The sequence below is a fragment of the Micropterus dolomieu genome, linkage group LG07 (genome assembly GCF_021292245.1).
Source record: "Micropterus dolomieu isolate WLL.071019.BEF.003 ecotype Adirondacks linkage group LG07, ASM2129224v1, whole genome shotgun sequence".
Classification (NCBI taxonomy): domain Eukaryota; kingdom Metazoa; phylum Chordata; class Actinopteri; order Centrarchiformes; family Centrarchidae; genus Micropterus; species Micropterus dolomieu.
Window position 1 is genome coordinate 26712927 of NC_060156.1, and position 21149 is coordinate 26734075.

Sequence of the window (21149 nt, forward strand, 5' to 3'; positions counted from 1 at the left end):
CTTCTGCAAGAGCCGGTGCTAATTTGCGCAGGTCTGGTAGCTTTTCATTTGGTATGGGGGTTGAAAACCAGAGACTTCTGGATTGTGGATGAGATTCTAAATGCTTATAGGTCGCGAAGCCTGCCTGCACCTAGTAATGTGAGGTGTCACTCTACTCTGTGTGTCTGTGTCTGCTTCTACTCCTTAGCACTTTGCATTAGTGGAAAAATGTCAAATACACATTCTCTTGTCCAGAAATAAGGAGCTAACCATCTTGGAATTTCCTTTCCCCTTCATATTCATAACTTTGAGTTGCTAGCAATGTGGATCTGCTGCGGGTTTGGTGTAGACCACAAACAGTCCTGCAACACAGACTCTGCCAATGGGTATGCAGCTTTTCTCACAAAGCAAGACTAATGAATAAGATGGATAACGGCTCAGTGTAAAACCAGCTTGTTTACATCTGTATATACTGTATTCCAAATGTGAGGGGATCCAGGTTTTAACAGGTGCAATTATCTAGCTTAAACTAACAAATCTGGGGAATTGTGGAGGCTGAAAGATAACCCATTAACAAACAATGATCTGGCCTTTACTTGCATCAAATATATAAAAAGTGTAAAAATAAAAATTCTAAGAAAAGGTACAACACAGCTGCCGAAGTAAATAAAGACAGTTCTTGTTTATTGACTCATAAAACATCCTTCAAACGATAAACCCATTTCAAGGTAAGGTCTCTGTACAATGCTTACTAAGCAGTTTTATTTATATAGAAAACGTATGAGGGGCCGTGCTTAAAATCACAAGGCTCCTTCAAATTTAATGGCAGGTACTCTGGAAAAAATTACAGCATTCCATCAACAAATATTTCCAAGCAATAAATATGCATTTATAAATAGTGTAAATTTACATCAAAATAAAAACAAAACAAATTAAAGTTCACTCTTTTGTCTATGTGCAACCCTTCTTCTCTGCGACTTGGCTGTTTGTCTACAAACGATTTGCTCTCCACCACCCCAAAGTGAAAAGACTCATCATAGTTCCAGCAAAATAAAATTTAACTCCTCTTAAAAAAAAAATAGGGGGAAATGTTGCAGTAAGAATGTGACACTCAACTTTTCACATTACAAAACATTTTTTTTTTTTTTTTACCTTGTTGTCCTGACCAAGGAGGTGTCTAACATACAAAAGACGGGCTATGCTAATTACTCATCTCATGGTGGAGAGGGAACAAAGCTCTTGTGTGTCAACTCACAAACAGAATACAAAAATGGAAAAAAAAGAAAACTATCAAGTCAGTAGTCTTTGTGTGACCATGTTGCCAGTTAGAACATAATATGTACAAAACTTTAATTCATCATTTTTATGTGGGATTTTGTGTATTTTCTAGTGAAGTCCAGCTGGGCCAGCAGTAGAACAGTCTGGTCATGACAGGAGGAGCTGCCGTCCCCCTCCAGTCCACTAGGGGGAGGCACACCACTCTGGGCAGGTTGCATAGACGCACAGCTTTCACGCAGCTGCCTTACAGGATAGCTACAGAACGCCGTTTGAGGACTGCCGGCTTACTTCCTGAATATCAGAAAAGAATGTTTCCGGAGAGTTTTTGATTTAAGTCCATTATGGTTCCAACTGTCCTCAGAACAACAGTGTTACCATCAAGAGGAGGAAGGAAGGGGACTCGCCTGTAGGGAGGTAAAGGAAGAACACACTGAGCTATAAGAGGGCATCAGTCTCCTTTATGTTGATCCACTCTGGTCTGAATCAGACTAGTACTACTAGTGGTTTTGTGCACGATACTTACAAGTGTGAACTGGTCATAAACCTGCATGAGGTCCTCTATCTTGTACTGCTCTAGCACCACAAAGTTGTCCAGGTTAGTGCTCCCCCTACGGGCACAGTCCTGGCAATGCACCACGTACGTTTTCCGGCTGTTGCTCTCAGTGGTTACAAACAGCAAGTCAAACACCTCCACCTGGGCACAAGAGGGGGCCAGAAAGGTAGCAGAAACGTTATTTAGGTAGAAAAACAACATTCACACAACAGAAATGCAGCAGAAAGGATCTAGGCGTGGTTTAGTATACGTGCGGTTTACCTCACAGATGCTGCAATAATGTGCCGGCTCGCTCTGGGTCCTCCCGTGCCACACTAGTTCTTTTCCAGCAGCCAACAGCAGTTCCCGCTGCATCTGACACTGCTTCAGAGTCCGTAACAAACAATACCTAACATACAGAAACACACATGTTGGGTTAGTTCAGGGTAAAAGCCACATCAGATTTTTTTTTTCTAAAGCAAGAGAAACAGTGAATTCTCACTTGATCATCTCAAAGAGCTTGTGGTCCGACACTTTGATGTTCCTAGCCATGTTCCAGGACAGGTGGATCATGGGAACGATGGATTTGACACTCTGCAGTTTGTTCCACTCGAAACGCTCCACTGCCAGCTTGTACTGATAGGCTGAGGACAAAAACAGACAGGCACTCTTCACGTTCACCTCTGTATCGGTGGAAACTTGTGTATTCATCCAGCTGAGGTTTACTAAGCCTACAGGCTTTGTTTCACATTCATGAAGCTGTACCTGCCTGCACCTGGAAGCTGCACCGCAGGGATGATCATGTTTGCCAGAGGCTGTGCTTTATCTCAGCAGGCAGCACGGCAATGAGCGTCACCATCAGTGAACACATTCATAATGTCCGATTCTCTTTTCTCACCTGTTAGAGGTCCAACATTCCATGCAATATTGTTGCACCAGCCGATGGCCTGAACCCAATGAATAGTGCCCGTGTTAAGCCACACCAAATCTCCAGGGCGCTGGATGAAGCGATACACAGGCACGTTGGACTCATACAGGTCCTCCAGGTTGGGCCACCAGGAACCCATCAGGAAGTTGATGTTGTTCCTGGAAGAGGAGGTAAAACGAAAACCGTGCACAGCTATCAGTGTCAACTCTGGGGACTAGCTCGGAAACTAGCCAAGAAAAAAGTCTGCGGCGATGTACCTTTCACAGAAGTCGTTGATGACACCCCAGTACGTTTCAGGCACAGCAAACCACTCGCAGTCCCCAGGACCAATGTTGATGTTGACGGAACAGAAATTGTTGTTCTCTTGGTGACCTGCAACAGAAAAAGGACGTGATTACCAACAGAGTGAGGAAACGTGACAATACTAAGTGCAGTGGTATTCATTCTGTAGATGTATACCTGGTGTCCTGCTCCCTGGAACCTTCATGTAGAGCTGCACGGTGTTCATGCCCAGGATGGTGTGTCCTACATGGCTGAGCAGGTTGCCGGCTGACACAACCCTGGCAAAAGCTGGCAGTTTAGACAACTCCTGAAGCTGCTGTTTCCACCTGAAAAAGGGACAAAAGTTACAGGTTGTCATGTGACAGTATAGGGACAAGTCATGCCCCTTTCCAAACTAACAGGTCAAAACCAACATAAAGCGAGGAGAAGATGTGACACTTTATGCAACCAGATATTTTGTGTTGAGGGAAATACAGTCTAACACAACACATAGTAGTTCACTCACTTCTTTTCGTCGGAGAGGTCGATGTTGGTGCCAAACTTTATGTGTCTGAAAGACCCTTTCCTGCGCCGCATCATACTAACAAGAACATGAGAGTACAACGTAGTTAGCAACAGAAGAAAAAAGGCACACATTGAGTGTTCAAATGTTAGGACACAGAGAGGCAAAGGAGAGTCACCTGTCCGAGGAACCTGCTTCTGCTTCCCCCTCCTTCTTCTTCTCATTCTCCTCCTATCACAAAAAAAAAAAAATATAGCATTGAAAGAATTGGAAACGGAGAGAATTTAATTTTAACAGGAAGTCACAATACATTTCAGGCACTATTCTTATCATAACATTAACAAAGATGATATGTGTGTATCGTCATGAATATAAACATTTGTGATAGTAGTCAGTAGACCATAGTCTGTAGTGTGTGCATCTGTCTCCCACTGACCCGTAGAGATTCCTGGAAGGAGGAGGCCTGGTACTGGGCGTATTTGATGATGGTGGTGTGGGAGCGACTGCTCTCGCAGCGCCACATCTTCCTGCTGCCGCTGGGGTCCCAGTTCTCATCAGTGGGCTGAGCCAACTGGGTCCGCACCTCCACCAGATGGTCCGGGTTTGCCTCTACCAATGTTTTCGTGGAGAACAGACCCAGATCTGTGCATGAATGATAGGAAGTTAAATGTTAAAATATGACCAGAAGAGGATTTTTTAAAAATAACTTCCTCTCATGTCCACATTATTTTTTTAATATAATTTTTCTGATCGCCATCTTCTGACTGAGGAAGAACAAGGGAGACGTTTTTTTGACAATCTAACACCAGTAGTGCAGTAGGGAAGGGAGCAGGGCAGATGGGTTGTTGGCTGTGTGGTTCTGTGTCAATTTAGTCTTACTGTAACTTTGGCTACAGCAAACATGTGCAGTGACATTTTCCACTTGCAGGTGGCGCTGTTGTCATACATGTCAAATTCATCCACACACACACTCCCTTTCCCATGATTACAGACACACCCACAGAGCCACAGTGAGACTGGAAGAGACAGAAACATCCAGCTGCCCGTGCTCACAGCTGCTGTCACAGCTAAATTAAACAAATGTAGAAGCTTGAAACACAAAAATTCAGTCTGTGGTGGACTTCAGCAAAGTGGAGCGCAGGTTTGCGGCCCCTCTGGCACAGCCTCATACCTAGTTTGAGTGCTCCGGCCAGTCCTCGGATGACGGTGACCGGGTTGGAAGGATTGGTGCAGAACTGATGGAGGGGAGGGAAGAAGGCATCCCTCTTGTTTTCTAGCTGTATTTCAGAGAAAGAGACAGAAGAACGGTCAGGAAACGAGGACTGACGCCAGACCTATCGTGAGAATCAACACATTTAAGAGGAGCTCTGAACTGCGAGTGTTTGTATTTGGTACTGTAGCCAAGACTCTGTTGCTCTAATATTGCACACAACATAACGAATACTTCTCCTTCTACGGTGCAGCTGCACTCACATAAATACTGGGTGTTGGAGGATTGAGTTTGTCCTTTGGGAGTGGTGGAGAGGGCGGGCGAGGAGGTCGCGGAGGAGGACACTTGTCCAGGAGGATGCTGCTTGTTGACAGGCCGTTCTTGCCCAGGTTCCTGCAGCCAGAGCAAAGGAGAGAGATAAGTCAGCTGATCAGCTCTGGTAAAAGCAAACGGTTACCATTAACAACAACAAACAAAACAAAAACATCTGCAAGACAGAAAGCACATTTTGCCCCATATTCTCTCACCACTTCCACAGAACAATGAATTGTGATACTTCATTTCACACAAAACCTATGTAATAAATTCTAACCGCTCAACCTGTGGACATTTGAGATGCCATCTATGTTTACTGAATCAGGACTTTACTAAGGTTAGCCTTTCCAGTCAGACATTTTTACTTGTGAAGTGACATGCAAAGCAGGGACATGCAGAGCTGATTGAGGCTACAACTACACCACTATGTTTTTGTTCCGGGGTAACATTTTAGTGCGGAAAGGCGACAACGGAGGACTTTAAAAACTACGACGCAGACGCTCATGTTTGACTTCCTGACTGGGTCTTATCAATCATGCAAAACCAATCTGTCAGTAGATTTGTTTTTTTCCATGGCTACCTTTTTGTTTTGGTATTTTTTTTAAACATTCTGTACTGTGCAACACCATCACCATATTTGCTTTGCGACGACTCCCAGTCTGTTTTCCGCCACCACAGTCTCTTTTGTACTCCTGTGTTACTTTCAGTAGCAGTTCCACCTCGTTGTCGGTGCATGCAAAGAAATCTCTGGTATGGTTCTTCACTATTCCTATTCTTCGTTCATCTAGTAGTACTTTTTCTACAAATCTTATTCAACTGCAGAGTGGACAATCTGCTTCCTGTTTACACGAGCATGCCCAGCGTACGTGAATGGGAACTTCACTTCATGTGTGTTTTCAGTCATTTTAATATAGATGGAGATCATTTCTGATACGCAGCTAAAATGCTAGTGTCGACGGAGATCATTCTCATAGAAGTATGGATGTAGCCTAAAGCTTTTCTAAATGAACCAGTACTGCTGTATATGGCAGAGCAGAGGGGAGAAAGCAACATCTTTCTATTAATGACGGTTATACTGCATGATAGTACTGGATTATAAAGCCTGCCAGTGAACAAGGTTAAAATGATTCATTACATTACAAATTATGCCTACTGCTACTTTCATGCAGTGTCTGCATTTTTTCAACCTTGTAGTGACACCATTTAAAAAGCCAGAAGTAGCAACTTTTGTCGTGGCCCATATTTACAGTGGTTTGTTAACAAGTTAGTGAAGGAAGATATAAACAGTGTAACGTTAATTTTAAAATGAACCAAACTGATTGCATTAGTGTCTTTGAAGGAGATACTGTTGAGGAAAGAATGTCCAACACAAAATTACAACTAGGAGGCTGACGTAAACAGTTCATCGGACTTTGTCTAAATGATATGATGTGAATGTGATATAGGAGGGGGCTCTGCATGTGGACTGGCTCCAAACTACATGGCTGAGATAGGGAAGTTTAGAACAACATGATGGAAGTAGCCACACCCACGCACACCCAAAGATGCAGCCAAATGTGTGTCTGACATCAGCTCTGAGCTGAGTATTTATGCAAGTCTGTCTCAAACAGGCAGACAAGATAAATAAATACATACAGCACACAGAGCAGGGTCAAAATGTCATGAAATTTTCTAAGTGCAAAAATCAACACATTACGCATTTCTACACACAATTTCACTGCGCAACTGCTACAAACAAGCATTAAGCGTCATACCTTTGCTAGTTGTCTATAGGCTGGTGTGAGCAGTGTTTTGCACACACCTTGTACAATAACAGTTTCTAATTGGTTACCTGACTCAATTAATTTTTAAAGAAGCCAAAAAAAAACAAACAAAAAAAAACAAAACACAGTTCCGGCACAAAAGGATTCAGCACATCACTCTCTCTGACCCACAAAAAGGATAACTGGTGCCATGCAGGCTTCTTACCTGCATGCTTTGAGCACTTCACTGGAGCTGGGGTAGATGGAAACCGAGGACCAGGGTGCCAGACCAGCAGGGACTGTGTGTTTATGAGCTCCGCCAGAAGGCTCTACCTTCAGTGGGCTCTGGGAGTCCTCCAGCCCTTTCCCATTGACTGTGGGCCCCTGGCTGTTGGTGTTGGACGGGCTGTTAAGGCAGGAGAGGCTGTTGGTGGCGTGAGGTTCTGCTGAGCTTGGAGAGGGTGTAGCAGTGGCTAAAACTGGCGAGGATGCCACAGACTGCTCCGACACTGGCTTGGCGGCAACGTGGAGACCCGAGTGGACGTTGTTGATTTTCTCTGAGGAAGGCCCTCCATGGTTACTGTAGTTATTGTTATCGTCATTACTGGCAGCATTGGCTTTTCCCTTTAGCAAGGCTGAGAGCTGAGGATTGTCTGAACTGAGCACGCCGGGGGCAGGAGAACCAGGCTGAGACAGGCTAGCAGAGCTGTCCGTCACCCGCGGCTGGACGTGATTAGTCAATCCCTGTGCGGGGGTGGTGCTGGGACTTAGAGGTGTCCCGGCGGAATGCCTGACGGTGGCCTCGGGACCTGATGGCAAAGTGGCAGCTGCACCATTGCTGCTGTTGTTGCCCCCTGAAGGCGTGGTGTCTTTGGTGTGGACGCCTGAGGTAGTAGCGGAGTGGGAAGGTGAGGACAAGTGGTTGGGTGTGGTCTGGGGAGAGGTGGGGGATAAAGACGAGGCTGAGGAGGAGGCAGTGCAGGGCCCAGAGGAATGTCCAACCTGATTCAGAATGCCAGAGGAAGAGAACGAGGTCTGAGGGGAGGAGGAGGAGGAAGAGAAAGGGGGTTCTCCATTGGGACCTGCCGAATGTGAACCTGGACCTTTTTGAAGCCCCTGAAAAGAGAGAAAGACCAAAAAGTACACAATTAAAAAAAAATAAGAAATACAAACAGAAATACATCAAAACTGTTCAAAAGGCAGACACGTCACCATCACAAGAAATACTATGTAGACTAAAAAAAAAAACAAGAACACAGGGAAATACAAAGTCCAGGAAGGCACAGAAAGGCAAATATCAGCCTGGAAACAAAGGAACCAGTGAGATACCTGAGTGGTAGTGTTGCGTTGTTGGCTCCTCCATGTCTCGTCTGTATGACTTGGACTACTGGTAGTGCTGCTGGTGCTGGGATGACTGGCGGCTGTGCAGTTGTGAGGTAGAGAGTTCTGCTGCGGGTAAGGCACGTTTCCGTTGCTCGCGCCGCCACCTCCCAGCCCCAGGGTGTGATTTTTGTCCAGGTGTCCCAGCAGCCCCGCTGAAGGACTTGAAGAACAGGATCCATTGGCTGTGGGCTGGGTGACACACGGGGGCCGGATGGCTGTGTGATTGAGGGGGGATGTGCGGGTGAGGCCTGCGTGGTTGTGAGAGGATTCAGGACCATTGGGAAGGCCGTGCCGTGGCTGGCCACTGGCTGCTGCCTGCTGCCTCATCTGACACAAGAGGAGGGAAGCAGAAAAGATTCAAAACAAACAGTAACACCGACAGCAATGCAATCTATTAACAAGCTGTGTAGCTACATTAGGAACAAGAAAAAAAAACAGGGACTTTACATAGCAGACACAAAACTCTTTACAGTCGCAGTCCTGTATAATCAAGGTTGCGTGTGTGTACCTGCTGCTGATGTTGTTGCATGAGAGAGAACTGGTTCTCCAGCTGCTCCAGCATCTGCACCTGAGGAGGCTTGAGGTTTGCTCGGTTCGTCCGCAAGTGATCTAGTTGCTGCACATTCCACAACAGTGCTGTATTAATTCAGCATCTTACAATGAGTTTTAAATAGCAAAGTTAAATGCATGATGTTCATCTACAAATGTCGGACATTAATGATGTCAGAAAAATGTTTGGATGTAACATTTTTAATATCAAACTGGGCTCCAGCTCTCAGAATGAAGACCTTCACGTGATTCAGCATCTCCAGTATCAGCTCAAGAAACTCATCAAGGTGGAGGTTCATGTTAATTGTAGAAGACCTAATGAGGCTACACCAGACTATAAACGAGTGAGTATGAATCCAGCTTCAGGTGTGGCAGACTCATAACTCATTTACGGATGCACTGAGCAAGTTCTAATGCGTGTTCAATAAAAACAAAACTACTAAGTAAGGAGAGTTGCTGTGAAAGTTGAGTTTTTTAAAAGATTCCTACCTGAAGCTTCTGTGGTGTTAGGTACCAGCTGGGGATCTGCTGTTGATTGGGACTGTTTGCCCACGAGTCTGCACCACCCTGTAATCGAGACAGAAAAAGTGTATGTTGGCTCACCTTCTCAATTGTCCAGCCGAATATCAATGTTAATGTTCTTAGCCGTACCTTAGCTGGGCTGGCAGTGCGCTTCTTCTTTGCAGGGCTGGCCTGTGGATCTGTGTGATTGCTGGCGGACTGGCCTCCCTCCCCCTTGCAGGCCTAGAAAGTCAGCAGAGACGCAGCTTGTGAGGACACGCTGGAGTAACAGTAATATAGCAAAGCTTCTTCCGAATAATCTACAGTTCAAAATGAGCCATAATGTAGTGGTTTAAAGGGGGAAAAAACACAACATAAATCCACACTGCACAATGAAGGATACAGTTGATACTACGTTTACATGCACAACAAGTGAAGCATTTAAATACTGCATGTTTGGCAATACTCCGATTAAAATATGGTTTGTGTCATTACCTTAATCTAATTGACAGAGGATGATTAAGGTCATAATCAGAGTATTCATGCCTCGTGATTAGGATGTGAGGTAATGCAAAATTATTTGCATCAGTGGAGGGTTGTTTGGACATGCAGACCAAACATTCTGGCCTCTTCAGAGTTTTCACCAGTTGTTGACACAAAACTACACAACATTAAAATGTATACAGATAATTTATCTTTTATTAAAAGTGCTTGGTGAGAGCGTAGATCACGCAAGTGCTAATGATGGAAATGATATTAAAGATTCTAATAGACATAAGTGTATGAAAACAGATTAGATGAGGAAAATAAGAGGACTGATATCTCGATGGGGGGGGGGGGGGGGTCAACCTTCAGATCTTACGTGCACGTGAGAGATATGTCTCATTTTCAATGGGGGATGTGACAAGTAAAACTCTTTATGCCAGGAAAATATAAAATATGTGAGCGTCAAATACTTGACACAAAACTACATGCATTCATCCTTCTTCATATACTGTACCCATTGAGCATGCATTTTCAGCCTTGCACTTTGATTTGAAGAGAAGATTTGTGCTTATTTGCATTAAGGGTAAGAGTTGTAGGACATTATGAATTCTTTATAGCTGTGCTTAATAATTTTAACACTTGTCATGTGACACAGAGAGGCACTATGAAGGTCAACTACACTCTGGTAATAAGATTTATTGAAAAATGGCCTCGCTCCAATCCCTTCAGACTGTATCCCTTTTATCTTTTGGTCCAGAAGCCCTAATTGGCCACGGATGTAAACCAAATATTTTGAAAACATCAATATTGTCTAATGTGGATAAAACAACTGAAAGTGTCGGAGCAAGGCCTCAGCTTTAATAGTCCTTGTTAATGTTCAAGTCATTTCCAAGAGGCTGGATTCTCTTGGATAAGCTGGATCTCACCTGCTGTGCCTGTGCAGTGTTCAAGGCCCCCTGCCTGGACGTGAGCTCAGCAGGAATGGGTAGGCTCCACGCCTCCTCAATACTAGGAAGCATTTTACTCTTATTCTGCAGACTACCTGGCTGTAGGTTACACAACTGAGCCTAGGAGAAATTGTGTGAGACACAAACTTTAGTGCTGAACTTGGGTTTAAAAAGAAAGGCACTACAAACACTACTGCTTACTTATAGGTGGTGGTTTAGGTAACTGTATACAGAATATAACAAATGTTAAATGCCATGAAGGTATGCTTTACAATTACAAGTGAGAAAATGTGTTTAAACACACCAATATGAATAATAATTCATATCTCAGTGGTCAGAAATCAAAATGACAAAAGCACAATCTGCATTTTAAAAAAGCTGATTGCTTTGGCGATAAACACAACACTTCTGTACACACACACACACACACACACACACACACACACCAAAATACTGCACAACATCAACAAACAGGGTTGCTTGATGGGTATTACCAATCTGAAGGCCAGCCCTACCTGCAGCAGTTTGATGCGTTGTGTGAGTGCAGCAGTGTTAAGGCAGGCCTTGCTGCGTGTAGCATTGATGTAGCACTTGATAGCGTCATGCGGCTGCCCGCAGGATTCATAGAGGGTGCCCAGGTCCATCCAGGCGGCCGCGTGGCTGTGGTCTAGTTGAACAGCACAGATGTAGGCCTGCAGTGCATCCATAGGCTGGTTCTGCTGCTGGTAGAGCACACTGAAGGCAGAGGCAAAGGGGGCAGATGAGTGTTTTGCCATCTACCAGGATTTAGGTCTTTATCTTCCTGAGCAATGCCAACTGTCAGCAACTCCCAGAGGACATACCCCACCCTTCATATATCTATCTATAGATCCTTTCTTAATCTCCTACTGCTCTGTTATCCAGCCTCTCCCCTACATCCTCTGTCACAGTACAGTTGCTCTATCACCATGAGGTGTTTTGAGAGCCACTGACACCCTGAGCACAAACCTCCCTTGAAGAGATTAACAGTTATATGCCAGCTATTTATCCCTCTCTCTCTTACAGACGCTAGCAATCCTATTCTTGTGACCTTTATTATGTCTCTCAGTATAACAATATACTACAAGTTCTGTTCTTACCCTATGGAGCACCAGGTGTCAGCACTGGCCTCCGACTTATCAATGGACTGACGGTAAGAGATGAAGGCATCCTGCACCTTCCCAATACTGGAGTAGCACCTGAAGGAGAGAAGATGGACAAAGAGGAAAGATAGACAAAAGGGTAGTGAAACATCTGCTCACAGGTAAAACTGCAAGTCAGTTCAAATAGAGCAAATATGTTAAGTCATCTATCAGGCTGATGGCCTAGCATTCGCTTGCATCTATAACCCCATTTACACCAGCAGCATGTTCCTTTTGGAACCCTTCATCACCAAACCTAATGGCTTGCAATACCCAAAAGCAGGGGTATTCAATTAGAATTCAAAGAAAGAGAAAATTCCCCGAAGCAAAGGTCCAGAACATCATAACGACTAAAGCCTAGTTCACACTACATGATTTTAGCCCGATTTGCTGCTCGGCGAGCGTCAGGCTGTGATCGGGGTTAAATCAGTGGTTGATCGGCGGTCACCCGTCGTTATGTTTGAACTACACAACGATGCATCAAAATGGCTCCCCGACACATTTCTGACACATCGCCGACATCTGCCAGATATGTAGCATGCCAAATATCTGGGCATGAATCGGCCGACTCGACATCCAGACACTGAGAGCAGGCAGCTACTTTTTCACCACAAAACACTTTTTACTCCCCTCCAGCTCTCTCTGTAGCTCAGACGATCCCTGCTTACCTGCGTGTACTAATCCATCCTTTCACCCAGATTCTTTGTCTTTATCATTGCTATCTTTATGAATAACAAACAGCTGTTTCGTGTGTAGGTATACCTCATTTCCCGTTTCACATTTCACATGTGTTTTTTTGAGAAAACGTGGTTTGGAGACCTGCGGCGGGTGACAGAGCTGCTGTCAGCTCGTGTAGTGTGTGACCCTCTGTCAACGATCAGTCACGTAGTGTGAACGCCACAACGACTTCAGACTACCGTCACAAGACGCTGAAAGTCATGTAGTCTGCACGAGGCATAACTTGCGTTATCATTCAGTGCCATAGCATATAGTTGCGTTAACATATGTTATTAGTCAACAACGGGCTGTCAAATCAAATAATATTTCAAGAATATTTAGTTTTCACATCAAACTGAAGGGATAATAAATAACTACTCTAAGAATAAATTCTAAATTTAAGTACACCAAAATAAACTTAGCTTAATTCAGGAAAAAATTAAATAAAAAGTGTAGCTTGAAGTGATGAAGTGTAGTCTTAACCAATTTTATAATAAACACTCAACACATCTTAACAAATGAACAGCTGTAATACCTCCTCTTCTCTTTCATTCCCTTTTATATACCACTTTCCTACTTTCTCTTGTTCAGTGAGAAACGTGAGCTCTAGTTTGTCCTGCCAGCTAGCATTGGAGTTCTATGAGATATTCTGGTTTTGAACTGTCCGTGGGAGGAACGTACATGTAAAAATCTGTACATTCTTGATTAAAAGCCATGTGAAATCTATTTTAACTTTCATTTCCTCAATTCGCGTGCGTTTCCAAAACGTCTCTGGTGAATCTCGGACTCGACTCGCAATGCTTATCGGAATGCACAGATTTGATTGGCTGAGCTGCATCACATGACACAATTAGAGCACATACGATTAGTCTGTGAGTTTCCTGGGCTGCTAAACCAGTACAGTTAATTCTTGAAAAGCTGTGCAAGTTAAAATAATAACGCTCCGTCACAAGGTAGTAAGTCTCAATAACAGATCGGCTGTAGGTCGGCGGTCCAGAGAGGAGATACTTAAATAAAAACATTAACAAGCAACTGTAGCCCACAATACAGCAGGCCGTGACAGCTACACTATTAAAAGCATATTTTGCACACCCCTATGGAGATAGTTAAACAAATGTGTTACTGTTTGCAAGAACCTACTGTAGCGGGAACTCCACAGAAGTGGTTTTGACTTTGCTGTGTGTTTGTTTGTCTGCCGGTGGAGAGATTCTGTCAACATGATAGCGCCACAACCGTGCAAGATGCAGACACATAGTTAAGACCACGCCCATCTTTAAACTGCCTTCATTTTGATCTCAACTACACACCTGTCAAGTTCTGAGTCATGAGTATTTGTGAAATAATGTAATAAATGACTACTAAGTACCATAAAACTTTGATTAATAGCCCGGGCTTTTATTTGCTAAAATCACCGAATTGACCCTGGCTACATTTGGGACAGGCGTCCATATGGGACAGGCCTTTAATTCCTTTTGCAGAAAGCTGAAATAGGCTACTATGAAATAGTTTATTTCAAACATAATATTACTTGTATAAAAATGATCAAATACACATCATTCATTTGATTTACCGCAGAGAGACAGCTTATGCACTTTTATTTTGTAGGCAGCAACGTAACAAAAACAACACGGTGCAGGATGAGAAAAGTGTGCAGAAGTTAGCAGACAGAGCGATTTTTTATGAAAAGCTGTTTTGACTGACTCTGATTAGACTTTGGGGCTCGTTGTTTCCGTTAAATGACGTTTAATGGGGACCTGCGTTTATTTATCCAAATGTGTTCCCACACCAGGCCAGTAAACGGGGTAGGTGGCTATTTGGGACTCTGCTATTAATTGAAGTTTTACGGTACTCATGGGTCGGTAAGTCAACATGTTAAAAGGACAGAGCGGCTGGTGGGACATCATAGGATGGTCTCTAGTTGAAACTGATATGTTTCGCTATTCAGCAGCTGTGTGCTGGGACTCAGGCGAGTTTCAGATACAGGTGCAAGACTACAGCTTATGGACGATTCCTACAGGAATGATTAAGAACGGTGGGGAATCTATGGAAACTGGACATGGGGTAATTCTCGAACATCAACATGCTGAGGGCCGAGTGCCGACTGCTTGGTGTAAAAAGGCTGAAACAGAACAACACAGACTAGCCAAGCCTAGCTAACACATTAAGGGACAGCATGGACCTTGAGGGGGGTTGTATGCTTATGCGCTCCAACGCCTGTGTTCATTCAGCCTGTTTATTTGCCCCCAGGAGAAACCCAATTCAACAGCACAGGAACAAGACCATTTGATGGGAAGCATGTGCCTCCATTGGGCCTTTGGAGAATTAATATGTACCAACTATACTCTACCCACAAAAAGCTTGTGTAGCCAGGATTATTATCATAGCACAATGGCAGATGGCTTCTAGCTACAACAAACAGTCTAATCAGGACTCACACAACGTCCCAGGCTCTCTCAGGTTAGAGGCAAGCCCGGCAAAATACACAAACACTCACACCCTTGTTTGCCTTACCTGCCGAGAAAGTACCAGGACTGGCCAGAGTTTGGGTCTGCTTCTAAAGACTTCTGCAGACACTGGATGGCATAGCTGTCCTTGGTGCCTTTATCCCCCAGCTGCTCCACCGTGTGATGCATCCAGCCTGGAAGAGCAGAGCAAAAGATCAGGGGTGAGTCTCAAACACCTCTAACGAAACAGCTGGCTTTGCTCTGGCTCCTAAAGCATCACCAGTCTAACAAGCGGCAGCTATTACATGCAACAGCAGAATTAGGGTAATGTGGAGGTGAATTATGTGAAAAGCAGGTGGAGTCAAGCACCTGAAAGACACAATGCACAACCAAAAAGGCAAGACCACTGTCTGATGTGCAAATGGATTAGACTCAAAACAAATGGCATGACCTTCCAAAGCTCGAAAGAGGAAGGGAGAAAAGAGGCAGACAAAGAGGGGGTATTGTCAAGCACGTACACACATACACGCCCACACAGACAGACACACACTTCAAAAGATCTCATATGAACCAGCCTTTACAAACAACTCCTCCCTACTCTGCAACCACCAAGGACACACACACATCCAACAAACAGCACGGCAGGCACAGACCTCCCCATCTCTCCTCCTCTACACCTGTGGTAAGCTCCACAGGTCACCATGACAATCTCAGCAGGCTACACTGGGAATGGTTTTCACAACTGGGTGAGCGGGTCTGTACAGTGGAGGGGATGAAAATGAAAACCTCTCTGTGTTTGTCTGAGAAAACGCACTTTCACAGCAGTGACTTTGAAGGTGACCATAAAGCTTAATTAATAAATTATCACAAAAGCAAACCCATCCTCCTGGTATTTTCCCCCCTTCCTTCAAGAAGAACTTAAGAACAACCAGTGCAGGAAATTATCCGCTGATAAAGCACCAACTACAGGTTCCTTTTAACCTTGGAGCTACACATTATCTGCTTTGTTCATCACTTTAGAAAATCATATGCATACATATATAATTCTTTTAATACAAAAAGCCTTCATCACATGATTTGGACACAATAATACAACAAACAAAATTGGAGTTCTATGCTACAGCACATTTACATTAAACTTCAGCGTATGTCGGCTTTTTCTTAGCGCTTTGTGTGCATCACTGTAATCAGTGCCTTCTTGTGTTGTAAGATGCCTCTGGAAAAACCAAGTGGGAAGCTTCCGGGCTGAGAAGTGAATCCAATGCGGAAGTCCCTTAAACTTGCATTTTATTTAACGGCCAGCAGGGGGCGACTCTTCTGGTTGCAAAAAGAAGTCGGGTTCCTTTAGAAATAATGGTAAAATGACCCTACTTCTCAGCTGAATAATTATCTCAGTAAACACTTTCATAATGAGTTTATGGTCTCAGTCACTAGTTTCAAGTCTTCTTCAATACAGCGTGATGTTCATTTAGTAAATTATGGTCCTATTTAGAGAAAAATAGACCATAAAGCAGGGGAGGCTTCAGTGCAGGATTATCTATGATTGACAAGTTGTTGCCATGGCGTCCTGTCAATCAGGCTAGAGTGACTCGTATCCTCGGCACTGTGTACATTTAACCAGCGCTGTTGAAAAAGCTTATTTGGAGTTGGCTATTCACTTTCTCTGGTGAGTACATTTAGTTTTAAGACTGGTGTTTCCTAGACAACATTGTCAGTCCTGTTAATGACAGTTAACATGAATTACAGATGCACCTAGCTAAGCAAGCTAGCTAGCTCCACACACGGCCTTTAGCTCCAGAGTCTTGTCCAAATATGGTCACGTCCGTTGCTGCTGGTTGTAAAAAAAAAAAAACAAAAAAAACATGATGGCACCCGGCCAAACACGAGACTTCAAAACGGCAGTCCACAAACCAACATCACGATGACTACGTCCACTTCTTATATACAGTCTATGGGGAAAACCTAGATGATCAGAAAACGGTGATCTAAGCCTTATAGCTCACTGGTGATGTAGCGGACCAAGATGTAATTAACCAAAACAAATTTAATTGTTGCAGTGTCATTTAGTTTTAGATTTAAAGCAAACATCCCATCATAGATAAGATGAACAAAATTGATTCTATGATTTAATTTGTCTTTCCTCCCTCCTTCCTCTAACCCACATAATCAGATTCCTAGTGTACAAGTTATATACTACCACATTTGTCATGCAATGATCAACAAATTATTTCATTTGAAATCACTCCAGTGTGACCACAGACTGAAATTTCTGTAACATGATATTTATTAGCAAAATTGTTTTCTAAATGAACTCCAATCCTCACAAATGTACTGACACACACAAACACACGGTATAATTTTGCATTTGAGCACACGTGCATGTCTACACCCTGCGTGGGGGAAGGGAAAGAGAAAACAATGCTACGCTGCAGCACACACGCCCAAATCAGCACTCTGAAAAGCAGGTAGAAAGTAGCAGAAAACTAGATTGAGTGACAAATGACGGTGGCAGAGCACACACACAGCATGATGCAATCCTAAACAAAGTAGTAGTAGAATGACAAAATGTCAAGGCAGATTTCAGCCAGTGTAATCTCTTTAGGATTTAATGTGTGGAGGTGAGTGTATTAGCCTGCATGAGCAAGGGACACTCACCAAGTTGTTGCAGTGTTGTCGCCTTCACCTGTGCAGGAAGATTTTCCGTCTGCAGCAGACTTTCATAAGCTTCTTTCGCCGCTCTGTATTTCTTCTGCATGCAGAATGAGAGGGAGTGGAAAATGAAAAGAGAGACAGAGGGAGAGAGGTTGTTTAAGCCAGACAGGAGTGTCAGTCTGTTTTATGGTTCTATCGGGACAGACACAAAGAGTCTTAAGACCTCCTCACACTCGTAATGGCCAGTCAGACGTGCACACACACACACACACACACACACACACACACACGGGGGAGGGTCAGTGTAGAAGTGGAAGAGGGACAGGCCAGACTCAACACGTCTGGCAGCTTTAAGTGTGTGTGTGTCCACTGCAGTGCATACTTCGTATTTTGGGGAAACCTGAGCTTCCTGGTCTGAGGTGAGCTCACTGTTTGTTTTAACTTGGCGACCTTATTAACCTTGGGTCTGAACAGATACGTAATGGTGCGTGTGCACAGGCTGAATGTTCTCTTATCAGCTCATGAAAAGTCTTCTTAAAAGCCCCCCATTCCCATAAGCCCTAAAGCTCCAAATGTCAATGAGGGTGTGTGAGGGTACACAAACACGCACACGCACACACACACACACACCTTCCTGTCTGCACACAATCAAGGCACCTCAGGGTAAACAGTGACACTTGGGGCATATAAATGACACAAGCTCTTAGTGGTTCCTTCCTGCTTGGACTAATGATCGTCATCAAGCTAGGTCTGGACTAGACAACAAACACTGCTATGACAGAATGTCTAAGTAGCTCTTTGATCGATTCAAAGCACTAACTCAACTAAAGATTCACTGAAATAAAGACTCAAGTAAAGAGAGATAATTCTACTAGTGCAGATGATCAGCTGTCGATTGTGTTTTATGTTCAAATCTTAGTTTTTAATGGAAATGCTGATTAGCAGCAGACTGAAACCTTTCTGGATGTTTACAATGACTCCACTGTGATAGTAACAGCCCTAAAAAAAAAGTAAAAAAGAAGGACGAGTTGTTGCAATGTGCGGAAATAATGGACAATGTTGAAGCAGAGAACGCCTTCTGTGTCCAGTATTTTTGCGTATTGGTACACTTTGGAATGCAAAGTCAAACCATGGTCCCCACACATGGTATGCTATGTGTAAATAGTCAAAATGTTTGAAGTTCCTTTGTAGTCAGTTAAACACCTCGTCTGCACCAGCTGTGCAGTAAAAACAGCCTGTCAGCAGCAGCTGCATGCCTCCATCAGTCTACCCTGAATCTGGTCAGCTGTAGTTCTGCTGATGGCTATTACAGTGCAATAAAGAATAAGGTACGTATATGTTGACAAGCTGAAGATTAAAATGACGCCTAGGGTTATAGTTTTGTGAACAACGCATGAGTGACAGGTGGTAACGTAGCATGAACATGAACTAAGCACTGTGAGTCCCTCAGACTTGGTGTTACCAGAACTGAGCAGAGCAGGAGTGATGTGTAACCAAGGATGCGTTAGGGAACAGTTCCTGGTTACTCGTCTCCCAGTTATCAAAAATAATCCAAGTAGATTTAATTTGTTGTAGTGTACCAACAAACATCCCTAATGGACACCTGCCAACGTAATTACAGTAATTCCTCCCTTGTTGGTGGAGGATTTACAACCTAATGGTTCATAAGTTTTTTCTTGTACTTCTGGTTTTTACATTGTGTATTTCAATCGCTGAGCTCAACAGCAGTGTGGCTGTTTTCAGGAATGCTGATGTGGCATCCTCTCTCTAACAACAGTTTCAGCAGGCAGGCTGAAGTAGTAACATTACATAAGCATGTTGACATCAGAAGCATGCAAGAGTCAACAAGCTAGTGACTTGTGTGTTTAACGTGGCCAGAGCTGAAAATACTCGCCAATATTGTTTGCCAATGGTGAGCAATACAGCCACTCAACAATAAACTAAAATGTCTAAAATTAGCATAATTCTGTCTTTGTGTGTGATCTCAATTTTACATAGACTCAAAGAAAGTAAACATAGCAGTTCCCAAATGCTCTTTAAGCAAAAAGGGGGAAATCGCAGGCCTACGTAACATTAACTTTCATTCCTGTTCTTCAGAATCAAAGTTCACCTGAATGAATATAAGATATAGAGGGGGAAATATCTGATGTAGTACACTGCTGCAAAAAAAGTGGTAACCTAATTTAGTCAAGGGTGTGACTGACTACTTATAGCTTACGAAGGAACAGCCCATGTGTGTGAATGTCAAGGCAAGATAAATAATCGCTCAATGATTAGTAACTTCTTTTATTGCCTTAACCACAGGATCTTGAAATTGTTAAAGATACGTGAGAGCTAAAGAATACACTTTTGCACCAAACCATTAACAGCAAAAATACATTTTTAAAGCCTCAGATTGAGAAGGAGGAAGGAATCTTGCAAAAATCTAAGAGATTAGGGGGAACAATGCTGCATTATTAAACAATATGACAACTTGTTTTTACTTCCAGAACTGTCTATAAATCTGTACAACATTAAAAATTGTGAAACAAAAATGTAACTGATTGCTTACCTGGATCTCATACAAATGAGCAATGTGGAACTGAACTGTGGAGGGAAAAGCAGAAGAAAGAAGAATAAGGTTTTATCAGAAACACACACCTTCACATTTATTTTTTTAAATATCAGGGAAACAAATTCACCCCGTGGACTTCAGTGGGTACAGACTGCAAACAGTGCAAAGCACAGATGGGAGGGGGAGTAGGACAGTTTCCCCAGAGTGTACATGTAATCTGAAATCACAGTGTGTATGTGCAATGTGCTCGCAAGCACTTCCAGTTCCTTCTCTCCATGTGCTGTCTCCAAGGCAACCCAAGTCTCGGGCAGACTCAGCGGGGAAACGTCAGCAGAGGGGAAAATGGTTCTGTAGAAATATTCCTGTGCCCTTTTAATACGAGGTGTCTGCCACTGACGAGCCGGTACATCAAATCTAATTTTACACTGAACAGCATCGTGTGGCAGGTTCCCATGTAGCCTCTGGTGATTACAAACAACAACAACAACACTACTACTTACTTTCAGCTTTGGACAAAGTGCAGAGATTGGAGTCGATCAAAGCCAGCTGAAAATGCTGCGGAGAGAGAGGGGGGAAAAAAAAGAGATTTTTATTATCAAAAGAAATATACATAAACTTTTACATGATCAACGGTCTGCATATTCATGTTACTAATGCAAAAAGTGAATAAACATCACTCTCACAACATAAAGCAATAAATTGCTTGCTAGTCTTAAAGGAAACCAGAGAGAAAGTCCCCTTCTCCATCCAGTCTGCTTCACTGAAAGCCCCATCAGATCCAAAACAAACCATGAATGAACCCTGCTGACCGTAACATGAGAGGACACTGATAGCTGGAGGGGGCTGAACCATAGATATTCTCGTCTCTGGGATCACTCATCTTGCTCCACCCTTCCCTCCTCCCTCCTGTCCAACAGTTAGACAAAGTCTTCAAATTGAGACACTGATATCCAGCACTTACGGCATCCTATCCCATCATCTGAGCTAA

The 21149-nt window shown here is 43.5% G+C and overlaps 1 protein-coding gene across 1 annotated transcript in view; it reads right to left on the reverse strand.

The window, feature by feature from the left end:
• Nucleotides 1-642: 642 nt before the first annotated feature.
• kdm6a (lysine (K)-specific demethylase 6A) overlaps nt 643-21149 on the reverse strand; it is a 43571-nt gene continuing 23064 nt past the window's right edge. The window contains exons 7-30 of the mRNA XM_046053190.1: nt 20662-20716; nt 20159-20193; nt 17611-17704; nt 15023-15149; nt 11753-11851; nt 11150-11369; nt 10614-10754; nt 9352-9444; nt 9190-9267; nt 8660-8767; nt 8098-8478; nt 6995-7884; nt 4975-5104; nt 4673-4778; nt 3938-4143; nt 3680-3732; nt 3505-3579; nt 3177-3325; nt 2975-3089; nt 2688-2875; nt 2292-2433; nt 2072-2198; nt 1781-1951; nt 643-1661 (exon numbers count right to left, since the gene is read on the reverse strand). Of these exons, the coding sequence (XP_045909146.1) occupies nt 1635-1661; nt 1781-1951; nt 2072-2198; nt 2292-2433; nt 2688-2875; nt 2975-3089; nt 3177-3325; nt 3505-3579; nt 3680-3732; nt 3938-4143; nt 4673-4778; nt 4975-5104; nt 6995-7884; nt 8098-8478; nt 8660-8767; nt 9190-9267; nt 9352-9444; nt 10614-10754; nt 11150-11369; nt 11753-11851; nt 15023-15149; nt 17611-17704; nt 20159-20193; nt 20662-20716 (3810 nt within the window). The 3' untranslated portion in view covers nt 643-1634. The remainder of the gene's footprint in view (nt 1662-1780; nt 1952-2071; nt 2199-2291; nt 2434-2687; nt 2876-2974; nt 3090-3176; nt 3326-3504; nt 3580-3679; nt 3733-3937; nt 4144-4672; nt 4779-4974; nt 5105-6994; nt 7885-8097; nt 8479-8659; nt 8768-9189; nt 9268-9351; nt 9445-10613; nt 10755-11149; nt 11370-11752; nt 11852-15022; nt 15150-17610; nt 17705-20158; nt 20194-20661; nt 20717-21149) is intronic.